The 15533-nt window shown below is 33.5% G+C and overlaps 1 protein-coding gene across 2 annotated transcripts in view; it reads right to left on the bottom strand.

The window, feature by feature from the left end:
• FANCL (FA complementation group L) overlaps positions 1 to 15131 on the bottom strand; it is a 60885-nt gene extending 45754 nt beyond the window's left edge. For both annotated transcript variants that reach the window (XM_019717216.3, XM_088796155.1), the window contains exons 1-4: positions 14987 to 15131; positions 5072 to 5130; positions 3907 to 3967; positions 1472 to 1528 (exon numbers count right to left, since the gene is read on the bottom strand). In XM_019717216.3, coding sequence (XP_019572775.3) covers positions 1472 to 1528; positions 3907 to 3967; positions 5072 to 5130; positions 14987 to 15079 — 270 coding nt within the window. In that variant the 5' untranslated portion in view covers positions 15080 to 15131. The remainder of the gene's footprint in view (positions 1 to 1471; positions 1529 to 3906; positions 3968 to 5071; positions 5131 to 14986) is intronic.
• Positions 15132 to 15533: the final 402 nt, after the last annotated feature.

The raw sequence follows: 15533 nt of genomic DNA, 5'->3' as shown, positions 1-15533 counted from the left end.
TTCATAATGATACTAAAAAAAAATCATTAGCTCCCTTTGAGAGTTTCTAGGCACCAACTATTGCTCTAAAAACTGATTTAAAAAAATAAAAATAAAAAAGGAAAAGAAATGAGCACTTATCCTATCTCTCCAGTATGAGCTATACCTCAAATTAACCAAATAGCTGATGAGGGGAAGTTCTTCTCTATGGAAGACTTTCAGCTAATAAAAGTAGATGATGGAACTTTTAAAAACCACCATTTGTAACCTCTAAAGAAATAGTGGATGTAGGTAATGACCGTCATTGGATGCTAAAAATCATTAGGTGATAGGTTGACGGGAAACATATTATTGGATGGATCTAAACCTATTAATCAATCTTAAGTTTACTGAAGGACGAACTATCAGACACACTACACCTCCTGATGCAATATAAGTAGTACAGAGCACAAAGTATTATTAGCAGAACAAATAAACCAAACTCTATGTGGACCTCTAGATCTGTCAAATTACAAAAAAAAAAAGGTAGAAGAATATGTTAAAAGATACCACAAATATCTAATAAACCAAATCTAGAATGTGGGAAATTTTATAGGACACATAATCTAGCAGATGGCATGTAAAAAAAATAGGGTTTGGGAAAGAGGAGGAGCTGCTATAAATTAAGACACTTAAGAGATACATCAACTAAATATACTGTATGGATCTTGTTTGCATACTTATACAAACAAAACAGCGATAGGGAATTATCACTAACTTTGTTGGGGTTATTATAGCATATGTAAAGACAGATCAAAAACACTTAGCTGTTAAAGATACATAATGACATATTTATGGAGGAATGTACACAATGTCCAGGTTTTTCTTTAAAATACTCCAGTCCCTTTCTCCTAAACAAATAGGGGAAAATGTATGACTGGCAAAATGTTGACGTTAGGTCATGGCCCCATGGGTATACATATTAGCCTTCCCTCTTCTTTGGTTTATGTTAAAAACTTGCATAACAAAAAATTAAAAAAATAATAATATCTACAGGATAAATAATCAAGTATATTATGCATCACTGATTAACTGAATAACCAGTGTATGACACTATATGTATGTAATGAAGCCTAACTAGTTTTGCAATAATCTGCAGCTTTACACAAAATTGTTTATACATTGTATATCTTCATGTGTGACTATCCAATCTCTCCGTTGATGTTCAATTCTCTCACAGACCAGCACTATATTTTATTTCTTCACCACCTGCCTAAGACTAGTTTCAAGTGTACCCAGTTTATTATATAATCAAGCTGGTTCTTATACACAGTTCTGTCCCTCATGCAGTTCAAGAAAAGTACCATCCATATTTATGCACACAATAAAAAAAAATATTAAATGTCTGGGAGTTGAGAAGTTTTAAATTCTAATCATGTTAGTTTTTAAAGGAATTACAAAAATAATCAAGACTTACAGAATATGGTAACAGCGTTAGCAAACAAATACTTACCAAAACCATCTTCAACTCCATCATAAAGGTCATTAAGTCAGAAGAGTGCTGCATTCTCTAGATCAAAACAACATTTCCAATTAATTTCACTTCTACAATGAATATTCCATGCACTAAAACTGAAATAAAATACAGGTCCATGTTTATATGAAAAAATATTAACTATGTCTACATCATAAAAGTATAAGAATTGGAGTACTGGTCATCATCCCTACTATTCCTACCAATTTTATTTTGAAAGAGTAATTAAAGCCCTAAAATCTACTCTGGTGAGATATACTGAATTGCGTAAGAATGTCACTAAAACCTCACACACTCCTCTGTTCCTTCAGCACTGATTACAGTCAAGTTTAGCAAATCACATCATTTTTTTTTAAGTGGAAATAGGAGCATAAACTATAAAAAAACAGACAAATCTATACAATTTTTAAAAATCTAGTTAGAGCAATGAATGAACAATTATTCATCAACAATACTGTCTATTTTCATTTTTTTCTTGACCTTAAAGACCACCCATAATTATTTTTGTCCTTTCACAATTAACCCATATTAATTCAAAAGGAGTCAATCTTTCAATAAGTAAATCTATTATAACAAAATGCAAAAAAAACCTTCTAAAGTAGAATAAATACTTAAGAATTATAAAACTATATTATTTCTCTTCTTGGAATCAAAATACTCTAGATTTGTTACTTTTTGTGATGTACTGTACTACAGCCACACAGTTCTGAACAAAGTCAATGTATTTGAATTTGTTCACTCTTTTTAGACACAAAAAATAATAATCTAAGATATTTCAACAATGTATGAGACATGACTCACATCTTAATATAGTTTTCAATGGGCACATGTTTATAAAACAAAATCTTTGACTTTTCCTTCTTGTACACAGTATCCTTCCCCTCCCCCCAGTTTACTAGATATGAATAATAAATTATATCAAGGGTCTACAACTACAGCCCAGAGGCTAAGTCCAGCCAACGCCTGCTTTTGTAAAGAAAGTTGTACTGAAATGTAGCTATGCCATTCCTTTATCTCTTGTCATGGCTGCTTGGGTGCTACAAGGGCAGTTAAGTAGCTGCAAAAGAGATCTTATGGCCCATGAAGGCTGAAAAATTTACTATCTAGCCCTTCACAGAAAAAGACTGCTGACCCCCCCAGCCCCAACCCATATTTACTAGTTAAAAATGATACAATAATAGTAATATTCACCTGGACTTTGGAATAAAACAAATACTCAAACTAATACTGGGTTCTACAAGACCAGCTGGACAGCAAGGAGATAAAACAGTAACTGGGACTTTTTCTAGGAAGCCTCTTGGTGAATTGGTGGAGAAAAACAGATCTTATTATTATACTTAGTCTTTATTAGCAAGTTTTTTCAGGTTACTTAAATTTCTCAATAAATTCATTTCTTAAACTTTAGTATACAATATAAACAATCAGTCACAAGATGGGGAGGGGGCAATAGAGAGAAAACAAATAATTTACACATCCCCTTAAAAAACTGTTGTAACTATACTGCCAGTAATGATAGCCTACATCCAACAAATCAAATAGTTCATCTCCTATTATTTCTTTGTGGTTCAGTAATGCTTTATGTAAGAGTGACTGTCATTGTTAGTTATCATACATAATAACCTGACTTTAACATAAAGAAAATATAGGAAATTGGGAACATACAAAGGAAACAAGATTCTACTTACATTCGTTTTTCTGTAAGAGGCATTTCATTTTTTTCGGTTGCTTTAGTAACAGTTTTTGTTTGTATGTTTGTTTGTTTTTAAGTTGCTCTAATATTTAAAGGAATTTCCAGGTAGAGGAACCTAAACATTAAGAATAACTAAATTGGGGTGTAGGGGTAGGCGAAATGGATAAAGGTGGTCAAAAGGTACAAACTTCCAGTTATAAAATAATAAAAAATAAAAGAATCCTGCCTATATCTCAACCATGCTGCCTTTACATGTACTCATTACATATGTGTTCACGATCCTAAGTGAAACCCACCACACCTTTTCTGTTACTAATCTGGAACTACAATCCCTTTTTTTGCCACAGGCATCCTACGACTCCTTAAATGAGTCCTAAGATTTTTTTACACCATCACTATTTTATCTCAGCAGAAAAAAAAAAAAAAAGAAATCACTCAAAAAGTGATGGATACGGATTAAGGGTGAATACATTTGAAAACCCTACAGTCTCAAGGATAGAAATCAGTTTAAACACAAATTCTGCCTGGAGATGTGCTAAGGATTCTGACAAAGAAAGCATTTTATATAATGCATGGATCCTAAAAATATTTCATAGAGATGAAACCTACAAAATTCAGCAACTACTAGTTTGTTACAATATTCTGCAAAGCAGGTCTTTTAAAAATGAGTAAATTTAGTAATTTCTTACCCTTGCTTAAAACATAAACTGTTTAAAGAACTTACCTGTTGTACTATTTGATGGTAACCACTAAGTATCGCTCTCAGCTGCCAACTACATAGTAATCTAAAATTTTAATGGAATAAAATAATTTCATTGTTCAGAATTAAAAGGAAAAAACTTATATCTATGGGTAACACAAACATGCACGTATGTTGAAAAGAACGACATAAACATAATTCTGAGAGATTAATAAAACTTTTACCGCTTACAGAGTTGAAAGTCTGGTCTTCACACTGTCAGTACTAATTTTATTTCAAAATATAAATAATTGCAATCAGTAAATAATATGCAAACAGTACATCTTTTTAAAATTTTAACATACCCAAAGCAAAGTTTCCTATTGAACTAGATTATTCTCCAAGGAGATTAAGGAAAACCAACAGTTTTGATCATAATATACAGAACCTGTATTTGAGAAAGTATATGCAGCAATATAATCTTCCAATTCCAGAGTAATATAACTAAAAGGATACATACTTTAATTGTGTAAGAAGTGGTAAATTAATGTTCATCTGACTCACCTTTGCCAGGTAAGTACCTCTTCTAGGAACCACTTTCACTTACCTAGTAGTAGGAGGCCTCCCTGAATTTTCCCAAACTTGGCCTTTTCAAACCATCATGATTCCCTCCTTTCTTGGTCTGCAAACTCCCATTCTCACCACTAACTCCTCTCTTGGTGGCAGAGTAGCTCATTCATCTGCCCATAAGAAATCTATCTCCAAATATGCTTTCTGTTCCTTGCCACCAACTCGTCCCTTGCCACCAACTTGGCCACATCAATTCAATTCAGTCCTTAACTTACCTTTTGCTATGTTTTTCTCCTTAATATGTTAACTTTTGCTTAATATGTTAACTTTCTAATTCTTTTGTACTCCCTCTTTATAATTCAGTTCAGCATTTATTAGTAAAGTTTACACAATTGCTATTTACTGCTTTAAGTGAAAAACAAAATTTGGAGAATAAATGTGTCACCTTTGAAAAGCAGTTCAGCACTAGGGAAAATCATTTACAAATGCACACTGATTCGGGAAAATCAGAAATGTTTCCGGTTAACTGACTAATAAGCATTGTAGGCAAAACTCTAATGACTAGAATCAGTTTACACAAGATTAACTGACTGCCCATCCCACAAAGATGCATGTATATAACAAAACACCACATCATCACCTTGCATTCTTCAGTTGTAAATCTTCAGGCAACAATATTCTAAGGTGGAAATCTCTTCCCTGTGGAAAATATTTAAAGGTTCAAATTTTCATCTTTCATTTAGTATTATGAGTTCACTTAAGGCTAAAAATCACATAGAAAAGGCAATGCTTTCTTTCTTTTCTAAAAGGAAACTTTATCCAAATCTTTATATGTGTTAAAATACAAGCAACAGAATATTGCATTTGAGAGAAAATAACTGTTGGATAATTTGTAATTATTGGGAAATCAAAACATTAATAAAGAACTTTGCTTTTAAAGAGAAAGCCGCTCACATAAACACAAGAAATTAAAAAACTGTGACAGAAGACATAAAGAAATTTCAATGTTATTCTTAGAAAATAAATGTATGAAAAAGAAAATTCCTTCAAATTGCTTTGAACATGGAAGAAAAAAATCACAATGTAAAATAAGAATATAATATATTATAGGATTCAATTTTCTAAATTTTAATAAAATGAAAATATATTTACTCTAAATAGAGAGAGAAATATTTTCATAAATCAGAATATATTTAATTCTCCCCCACTCACAGGCCTTTAATAAATAATATAGCTAACATATAAAATTATTTCTTTTAATTTAAATATTCACTAGCTACACATTTAAATATACCAAATTTTACTCAAGAGTCTAAGGAAGGAAGGACTATTCTCTAAGAAATATATTCAGTTTTACTTTGAGAGAGTGAAGGAGTAAGCAGCTTAAACTTTGTACCTTAAATAGGATAAAACACATGAAATCTGAGTAAAGGTAAGCAGAAAAAGACAAACAAATATAATCTTTTACTCCAACAGTATAAAATGAAAAAGAGTAATAAAATTCTCGAGAAACAATTACCACGAGAATTTTAACACAGTCTCCCTCAAAGCAGTTTCAAAAACAGAGGAACACAATTAAATGTACCCCATAACCTTTACTTTCATGGTAATATTACAGTTCTGACTTTCATTACATTTAAATGTCCTTTAAAAAAAGGAAACAAAATGTACTACTGACCTTTTCAAAAGGTCAAGTAACAATAATTCACTATTTCATTAAAGCACTAAAAGGTATTATGTAGTAACTTTAACCTAACTTTATAGACATCCCACACATAGGTGTAAGAACAATCTGGAATTCAAAATTTACATGAAAAATAGTAAAACTACTCTACTGATCTGTTATCTGGAAGAATGAAATTCCAAAGTCCTTATTTGCAAAATACCACCATTTTAAAAGGTCAAATGCTGTATCACATGCCATCATATTTTTCTGATTCAAGAAAATATCTAAATTAGTTTTTAGCTAATTGCTCTCAAGAAGATTTCCCAGGCTTATAGGGAACAAAAGTTGCCTAAATGTGAATCTCTCTACACATCCTCCAAAAAAACTATATAGATCAATAGTAAGAACAAATAAAACCACAAACATCCCATCTCTTCAGCAAAATCAGAAAGCAAAGAACACCCATAAACTACAAATTACCTGCAGGAAGAAAAATATAAACTACTTTCCAGTGGTTTCCACTCTGGTCTCCCAGAAAGTTGGGGGTTCAGAAAAAAAATGAATGGAAGAGTTGAAAGGGGACTGGACCAAGTACAAAACTAATAAAGAGTTCTAGTAGATCGGAATCTGGTAGAACACAGCGAGAGGACTAAATATGAACACACAAAAGTCAAGGAGCTCATCTTGGAAAAGAAATGTAGGAATAAAAGATGGTAAAAAGGCAGGTAGAGACATTGTTTGCAAACTGGGTGTTAGGAGGAAAAAGTAAGCATGGGAAACTTAGGATCTTATAACAAAATAAAAACACTCAACGCCTCCGTCGGCACTACCAAAAAAATCTCCATTAAATAAACAGCATTTTGCTTCACCAACAGATGTGGGTATTCTTGAATTAGGAATTTTAAAACTATTGCAAACAGCCAAACTGTTCACAAACTCAAAGATATTATCTTCATGCCCAGCTACCATGAGACAAAACATTTCAGGTGATGACAATCCACCATGCAAACAAAAACCACAAGTCATAAACAAATTACAATACTGAATTATATATATTAAGTGAGCATTTATACCCAGATTCAGAAATTCAAAAACTAAGAACAGAAATTGTAAAAAAAAACTAAGAAAAAGAGAAAATGATATTAAAATGGAAGAATAAATTAATAGGTGCTTGAGAAAGAATAGAGTAAAATAAAAATTTCAGAGGAGGCAAAATAGAAGCAAGAAAATTGTCAAATGAGAAAAACATTAAAGACTATCAGAGAAAAGGAATCGAAATGGACAACAATCAAAGAAAATCCAGTATACAAGTAACTGGAGAATTTGAAAAGGAAAACAAAATAGTCGAAAAGAACATTTAAAATTATAATCCAAACATACATTCTGGAAATTCACATCCTGAAGACAAATGGACACATGAGAAGTGACTCATAACGATCCACTCTGAGACATATCTTAATAAACGGGCTTTACAAATTAGGGGAAAAGTGCATAGCTTCTAAGAAAAAGATCAAATAACTTATATGGGAAACAAAATAGGTTTCGCATCAGACCACTCAAAGCAAAATTTATAAAAAAGCAACAATGGAATAGAACTTTTAAGAAACTGAAAGGGAATTTCTGCTTCTAGCCATGATGGAATAAGAGGGACAGGATTTACTTTCCCACATTAACTAAAAAAACTGGACAAAATATGTATAAAATACTGGTTTTCAGACATCAAACAATAGGCATTGCAGGACAGTGATCCTTAAAAGAAGGGAAACAAATGAAAAAAATCTCTGTAGGTGTTCAGACTTACAACCAGAAGAATTTTCAGGCTGCACGGCAAGAGTGGAAAACCAAATACAGGCCAACATTCTCCCTGATTTGAGAAGACAGAGGTGAGTTAGGTGAGGCCAAGGCATGCAGAATTCAAAAGGTACAGTACCAAAGATGAGAGAAATATTAGATTGCTGAAAAAGTAATTGAGGTTTTTGCAATTATTAATCTTTTAAACCACAATTACTTTTGCACCAACCTAATATATGGAGAAAAAGAAGTACAGAGAGTAAACCTAAAGAATTTCAAAGGATTCCTCAAAGGGAGACAAGTCTTTAATACTGTCTGCTGCATGGATGTGAGAAAACCACCTAAAGCTGGGGAATCATGAGACTGGAGCCTACAAAACAATCTTGGAGCTCACACAAGGCTGAGAGTAGTCATGTTCTAACCAGTCAAAGTAGAAACTCTTGTATTATAAGAGCCATCGAATGAGAGTACTCAGAAGAGTGGTAGAGCAAAAGGTAGAGCCAGTCCAGGCTAAAGTCTGTTCTGCTCCTGCCTGACAAAGTGAAAAGCAAATCTTGAAAAGATCAAACTATTGCCAAGTAATTTAACTACAGCTTAGAACAAATCTCAAGAATGTTTAAGAGAATAAAAATATCTAGCACTCAACAGATAGAATGCACAATGCCTGGCATTCAATGAAAGTATACCAGGTATACAGAGAAGCAGGGCAATAATATTCACAATGAAGAGAAAAATCAAGAAAAACAAATACAAAAATGGCAGATGATAGAACTGCTTTAAAATTTTTAAGCACTTATAATTATGTATGTCCAAGAAAGTAGAGAAAAGCATGAGTATGCTAAACAGACACAGGAAAGATATAACACCTGAATTGAAAATATACAATGTCTGAGATGAAAAATATGCTAGATCGTATTAATAGCAGATTAAACCTTGCAAAAGAAGATATCAGTGTACCTGAAACACAGGAATAGAGCATCCAAAATAAAACAGAGGGACTGAGGAAGAAAAAAAAAAAAAAATGAACAGACGATCAGTGAATTATGCTACAACTTACAGTTGGCCTAACATTCATGTATTTGGAGTCCCCAATACAGGGAAGAGAAAGCAAGAAACAAACAAACAAACAAAAATTGAAGAAATAATGGCTGAAGTTTTTCCAAATTCAATAAAAATACATACTCACAGATGCAAAAAAACTCCACAAACCCTATAGAGGAAAAACATGAAGAAAACTACACCAAGGTACATCATAAATTGACAGAAATCAATGATTAAAAAGAAAAATCTTAATGTAGCCAAAGAAAAATAACACACTTGGTACAAGTAAAGATCAGAGTCAAGATTTCTCATAAAAAATAATTCAAGACAGTGAAGCAACATCTTTAAAGTACTAAAAGAAACAGTCAACCTAGAATCTTATACCCAGTGAAAGCATCTTTCAAAAGCATTAACAATTTTTCAGACATAAAACAACTGAAAGAATTCATCAGTAGCAGATACACCTACAAGAAATGTTAAAGGACTTCAGAAAGAAAGTAAATGAAACGAGATGAAAAGCTGGACATACAATAAAGAGTACCAGAAACATTAAATACGTAGGTAAATATAAAAGACTTTTTTCTTATATTCAAAATCTCTTTAAAGAATAATTAACTGTGCCAAAGCTGGGACAATTTGAGCAACAAATAAAGTAGTAATGTATTATAATCCAAAGTATAAATAAATATCCAGGAGTCTATAATGTTATAAATAATTGAATAGAGTTAAGCTAATCTCCCATACAGAATTCATTCCATATAATAAATTACATAGAAACTCCACTTTAAAGAAGGGGGATCCTCAATGGGGCTGATCATGGTGATATCCTTCTAAAGAGTACAGTATAGAAAGTGGGTAAAGGGGGTGGCCAGTTAGCTCAGTTGGTTAGAGCATGGTGCTAATAACACCAAGGTTGCCAGTTCGATTCCCACATGGGCCATTGTAAGCTGTGACCGCCTCTAAAAACAAAAAAAGAAAAAGAAAGTGGGGAAAAAAGAGGAACTTAACAGTAGAGAAACCTGACAAATGCTACTTCAGACAAGTGATCAAGGTCAACATCAATAGTCATAAATTATATTGATAGTATGTACCCTTGATATGATGCAATGAAACAGTAAACTGTAATGTTCTTCTCAAAAACCCATAACCCCAGTCTAATCATGAGAAAATCCAGTAGAGTATCCTACAATATACTTAACTAGTACTCCTCAATAAAGAACATCATTTCATAATCATAAAAGATGTTAAGGTCATCAAAACTAAGGCAAGTCTAAGAATCCATTACAGTCAAGAGAAGCCTAGAACATGATAACGTGGTATCTTGGATGGGATCCTGGAACAGAAAAAAGTTATTAGGTAAAAACTAAAAATATCTGCATAAAGTTAAAATCTGAATAAAATCTGCATGGAGTTAATAATAATGTACCATTATTGGTTCATTAATTGTAACAAAAGTACCGTACTATGTAAGATGTTAATAATAGAACAAACTGTGTGGTAAAGAGGATGGCATATGAGAACTCTGTGCCATCTGCTCAATTTTTCCGTAACTCTAAAACTGTTCTTGAAAATTAAGTATATTAATTTTTTAAAAAAAGATAATTGACTGTTTAAAAGAAAATTAACAATGTATTGCAAAGGTTATAAGATAAATAGAAATATATGACAACAATAGCACAAAAGCCAAGAAATGAGAAATAGAAGTATATTGTTGTACGATTCTTATATTAAAAGGAAGTGAAGTGGCATACTTGAAAGATTAGGATAAGTTAAAGACGCATATTGTAAACCCTAGAGCAAATACTAAACAAGAGAGATAAAAATAATATAGCTGATAAACCAATAGTACATATAAAATGGAATCCTATTATTACTTAAGGTAAACAATGACAGATTTGAAATGTAGACTATAAACCCTAAAGCAACTACTTAGGGGAAAAAAAACACAGCTAATAAGCTGACAGAAGAGATAAGTGCAATCAGAAAAAAAGAACTCAATGTAAATTACAGAAAAATAGGAAAAAGATAAATAGGAACACATGGAACAAACAGAAAACAAACAGTAAGATACTAGATTTAAACCCAACCACATCGGTAATTATATTAAATGTAAGTGGTTGTCAGATTGAATAAAAAAGCAAGGCCAAAAGAAATACACTTTAAATATAAAGACACAAATAAGCATAAAATAAAGAATGGAAAAGATAAACTACGCCAACACTAATTAAGAGAAAGACAGAGTCACTATATTAATACCAGAAAATACAGATTCCAGGGACAGAAAGGGTCATTTCATAATCATAAAGGAATCAGTTCATTAGGAATGCGTAACAATCCTAAAATTTATGTACCTAATTTAAAAACTTCAAAATATATGAAACAAAAACTGATAGAAATTAAAGTAAAAATTGAAAAATAAATTATGAGTTGGAGATTTCAATAACCCCTTTCATTAACAGAATAGACAGAAAAATCAGTGAGGATGTAGAAAATTTGAATAGCATTATGAATCAACTTGACCTAACTGACATTTACAGAATACTCGACACAATAGCAGCAGAATACACATTCTTTTCAAGTATACACAGAACATTTACAAAGATAGACCATAATCAAGGCCATAAAATAAAGTTCCAATAAATTTAAAGGCATTCAAATCATACAAATTATGTTCTGTTACTAAATTATAAATCTATATTAAAAAGTATCTGGAAAATCATTTAGAAAGATATTGTTCTTCTAAGTAACTCATGAGTCAAAGAAAAAAATTAACAAGAATTTGAACTGAAAAAAGAATACCACATACCAAAATTTGTGTTAAACACAGCTAAAGCAGTGCTTGAAGAAAAATTCATAGCACTAAACATATATATTATAAAAGAAAACTCTCAAAAATATGAATAACCTAGTCTTCCACCTAAAGAAACTAGGAAATTAAGATCAGAAATCAATGAAATAGGAAAATAGAGAAAAATCAATGAAATCAAAAATAGTTCTTTGAAAAGATCAATAAAATTTATAAGCCTCTATATCTTGATACATTGGGGGGGGGGAAGAAAAAAGACACAAAATACTAATAATACAAATGGGGACAAGAGGTATCTACAAAATATATCCATAATTTCTTTGACACTTCTACTTTTAAGATCTGGTGCCTCATTTCTCCTTTTGATTATGGACTGGGTTTGAGACTTGCTTCTAACAGAATAAAGGAGAAGCAAATATGTGTAACTTCAGAGGCGGGGAGTAAAGGCACTGTGCAGCTTTCTGCTTGATCTCTGTCAAATCACTCTCTCAGGGGAACCTAGCTACCATGTTGTGATGACAATCAAGCGACACTATAGAGGTCCATGTGGTGAAGAACTGAGGTCTTCTAATCAAGAGCAATAAAAAAAACTGAGGCCTCCAGCCCATATGTGGGAAAGAGCAACCTTAGAAGCAAATCTTTGAGCTCTAGTCAAGCCTTTAGATAACTGACATCCTGGTCAACATCATTGCAAGTTCATGAGAAACACTGGTCCGGAACCATCCAGCTAAGTCACTCTGAATTCCTGATATTTAGAAAAGGTGAGATAATAAATATTTGTTGTTTTAAGCCACTAAGGTTTGGAAAAATTAGATATGTAGCAAAAGATAACCAATTTAGGGAGTATCATTATAGAACCTAAAGACATTAAAATGATGATATAGTATTATATATAATTTTTAAGCCAATAAATTTAAAAACCTAGATGAAATGAAGTCCTTGAAGAAGAAGAATAAAAAAAAAAAAAACTACCAAAGTTCACTCAAGAGGAGAGGAATAACCTGATAATAGAGAAAACAAAAACCCTCATATTAAATCATACATGGATGACTCACAAAAAAAAAAAGGATCAATAAGTTCCAGAGTAGAAGTTTTACAATCACACAATCACAATGCAATAAAACTAAAAATTATGAAATTAAAAATCAAAAAAAGATCTTCCATGAGAAAATGTTTAAATATTCCATTAAATAACTCCTGGATACAGAGGAACTACCAACTACAATCATGTAAGTTCTAAAAAACAATAAAATATTACATGCCAAGATCTATTTTTAAAACAGTGATCAGAAGAAAATGCAAAGCCTTAAAAACTTGTATCGATAAAAATGTGCTCTCATTGGCCAAATCTGAGACAATTTAAGTAAGCATCAAAATAAATAAGTAATGATTATAATCTATTAAATGAATTATTTTTAAAATCCATGAGCCCATTCTGATATAAATAAATGGAAAATAAAGTAACACTACTCCTTATCATAGAATGCTAATTAACATAGAACAAATGAAGAAATGATGGAGTTAGAAAATCATCATTTGTCAACCATCACTGTATTAACTGACTCAAGCAAGTCAATAGAGGCAATAACTGGGGTGTATGTGGGGTGGGTGTGTGAGTGTGTGTGTGTGTGTGTGTGTGTGTGTGTGTGAGCGAGAGAGAATAAGAGAGAGAGTAAGAGAGAGAGAGTTTGATGCCTCAAAGTAACTTCCTAAAAGTACTTAATTACAAAAGGAAAATCTGGCAGATGCCACTTTAAACAGGTCATCAGAGGTAACAATCTTTCTGTGGCATCATCTCTGCCAAAAGTGCATAACCTGAACTTGATGGGGAAACATCAGTCAAACCCAAATTGACGGACACTCTACCTAATAACCAACCTGTGCTCTTAAAAACTGTCAAGTTCATGAAAAACAAAGACTAAGGAAACTGCTCCATGTTAAAGATACACAGCTAAATGCAATGCAAGATCTTACATCGAATGGTAAGTGACTGGGAAGGAGTATAAAATAGGTAATTGCAACATTAAAAAAATTGAATTTGTACTCCAGATTAGATAATGGTATTATGTATCTATCACAATTAAATTTCCTGATTTTAATAACTACTGTGGTTATGTAAGTGTGTTGTTGTTCTCCTGTATACACTGAAATGTTAAGGAATAAAAGAGAACTGTCTGCAACTTAATCTCAAACTGTTCAGCACCTAATATTCCTAGTGGTAGGTAAAAGTTTTATTTAGCAAGTGAATTTGATAATTCACTATTTTTGAAGATTATATGTTTTAACACTTCAAAACATGGTAATGTCTAGGATACAGCCCCTATCCTCAAAGAGAATGTGTGCTGGATAGGGTACCGATGTTTAGCATAATGGTCAGGGAACCAAAGTCTATACTCAAAATTCTAAAGTATCTTGGTGCAAATGCAGAGAGGAAAAATCCAGACGTGCAAACAGCCTGAGTTTAAGGGATTCTGTTGCAATCAGGAAGAAGCAACTGAACCTCTCCATTTTCTCATGTATTGATTTACTCAACTATAAAACGTGAATTTTTTTTTTTTTTTTTTTTTTTTAATTTCTGCCTCAAAGAGCTAAGGATTAAGTGAGATCGTGTACTTGGAAAGAGCTTTGTAAACTTCAAAGCCCTCCACGTGTGTACTATACGTAATAAAGTCCAGAAGAGAGAGTACTTGGAATCAGCAAAGATAATTAATTTTATCAAGATTTCCTACAAAATATCTCAACTGGATGTGTTTGGTACACATGACTTGACAGAGAGCCAAAATGTTCTTTCTACAGGAAACACCAATATAATTAGCACAGATTCCCGTGAACTGCCACCAACCATCGTGAAGGTCATGGTTAGTGAGAATAGAGGTTGCCAATAATTTGCAAAAAAGAAAAAAAGAAGAAGAAGAAGAACAGTTTAAATGTGGAGCAGACGCTGTATTAAGAGGGAGGTAAAACTCAGAGAGGAGGAAGGGGCGTGGCCTTCTGCCCCGCCCCCGCCCCCCCTCACATCGCGCGCGCGCGCGCGCGCGCGCGCGGGTCTCCCGGCAGTTACATCTGGTGCAGTTACACTGGCCCAGACATGGAGGCGGCGGCGAGGAACAAACCTCTAGTCTACCAGGAGTCATTAAGTGCCGCCCCTCTCAATTCCTGCTCCTAACCCCTCCGGTCACAGACTTCCAAGGGTGGAGCTGTGCCGCAAGAGAGAGGCTCTCCTAGCGAGAAAGCAACACCGGGGCGAGTACCTGTGCCGTAATGAATCCTTCATACACGGTTTTCGCCCGGTTTTGGGGCAGAAGCAATGGGCACTGCTGCATCAAGCTCGCGGGCGTCTCCATGGTTCGCTGTCAGTGGGGCCGCGGGGGGTTTAGGGCTCTGCACATGCGTAGTCCCGCCTGCGCCCGGGCAGCGGAGAAGCGGAAACTCGAGCCTTGGCGGGAAGAAGTCTCGAGGATTCCATGGTCGGAAAGGAAGGTCTAGAGGTAGGGAGGTCACCTGGGCTCCGGCCCAGTTTAAGTAGAGGTGGCTCATTAAGAGAACAGCCTTGGCCTCAACAAGAAAGGGGAGGGAAGATTGTTCTCAGGTTCACAGATCTGACTGAACAAAATCATTCTAGCCTTGGCTGTTCCAAGAACACTTGAGGTGATTTTGTTTGATTTTATTGAAATACGACTGCTCCAATTTTGGAGCTGGATTTCTCCCAGTATAAGATGTGTTTTTATAGTCTGCGTGTTGTAATACTTCTTTCATGTTGAACCTGCCTCACCTCCCCTTTTTCACTGTAACCAATCT

This window comes from Rhinolophus sinicus, chromosome 2, assembly GCF_057876585.1.
Source record: "Rhinolophus sinicus isolate RSI-liver-muscle chromosome 2, RSI-T2T, whole genome shotgun sequence".
Classification (NCBI taxonomy): Eukaryota; Metazoa; Chordata; class Mammalia; order Chiroptera; family Rhinolophidae; genus Rhinolophus; species Rhinolophus sinicus.
The sequence above is the reverse complement of the archived record's forward strand: the minus strand, read 5'-3'. Positions and strand labels throughout refer to the sequence as shown.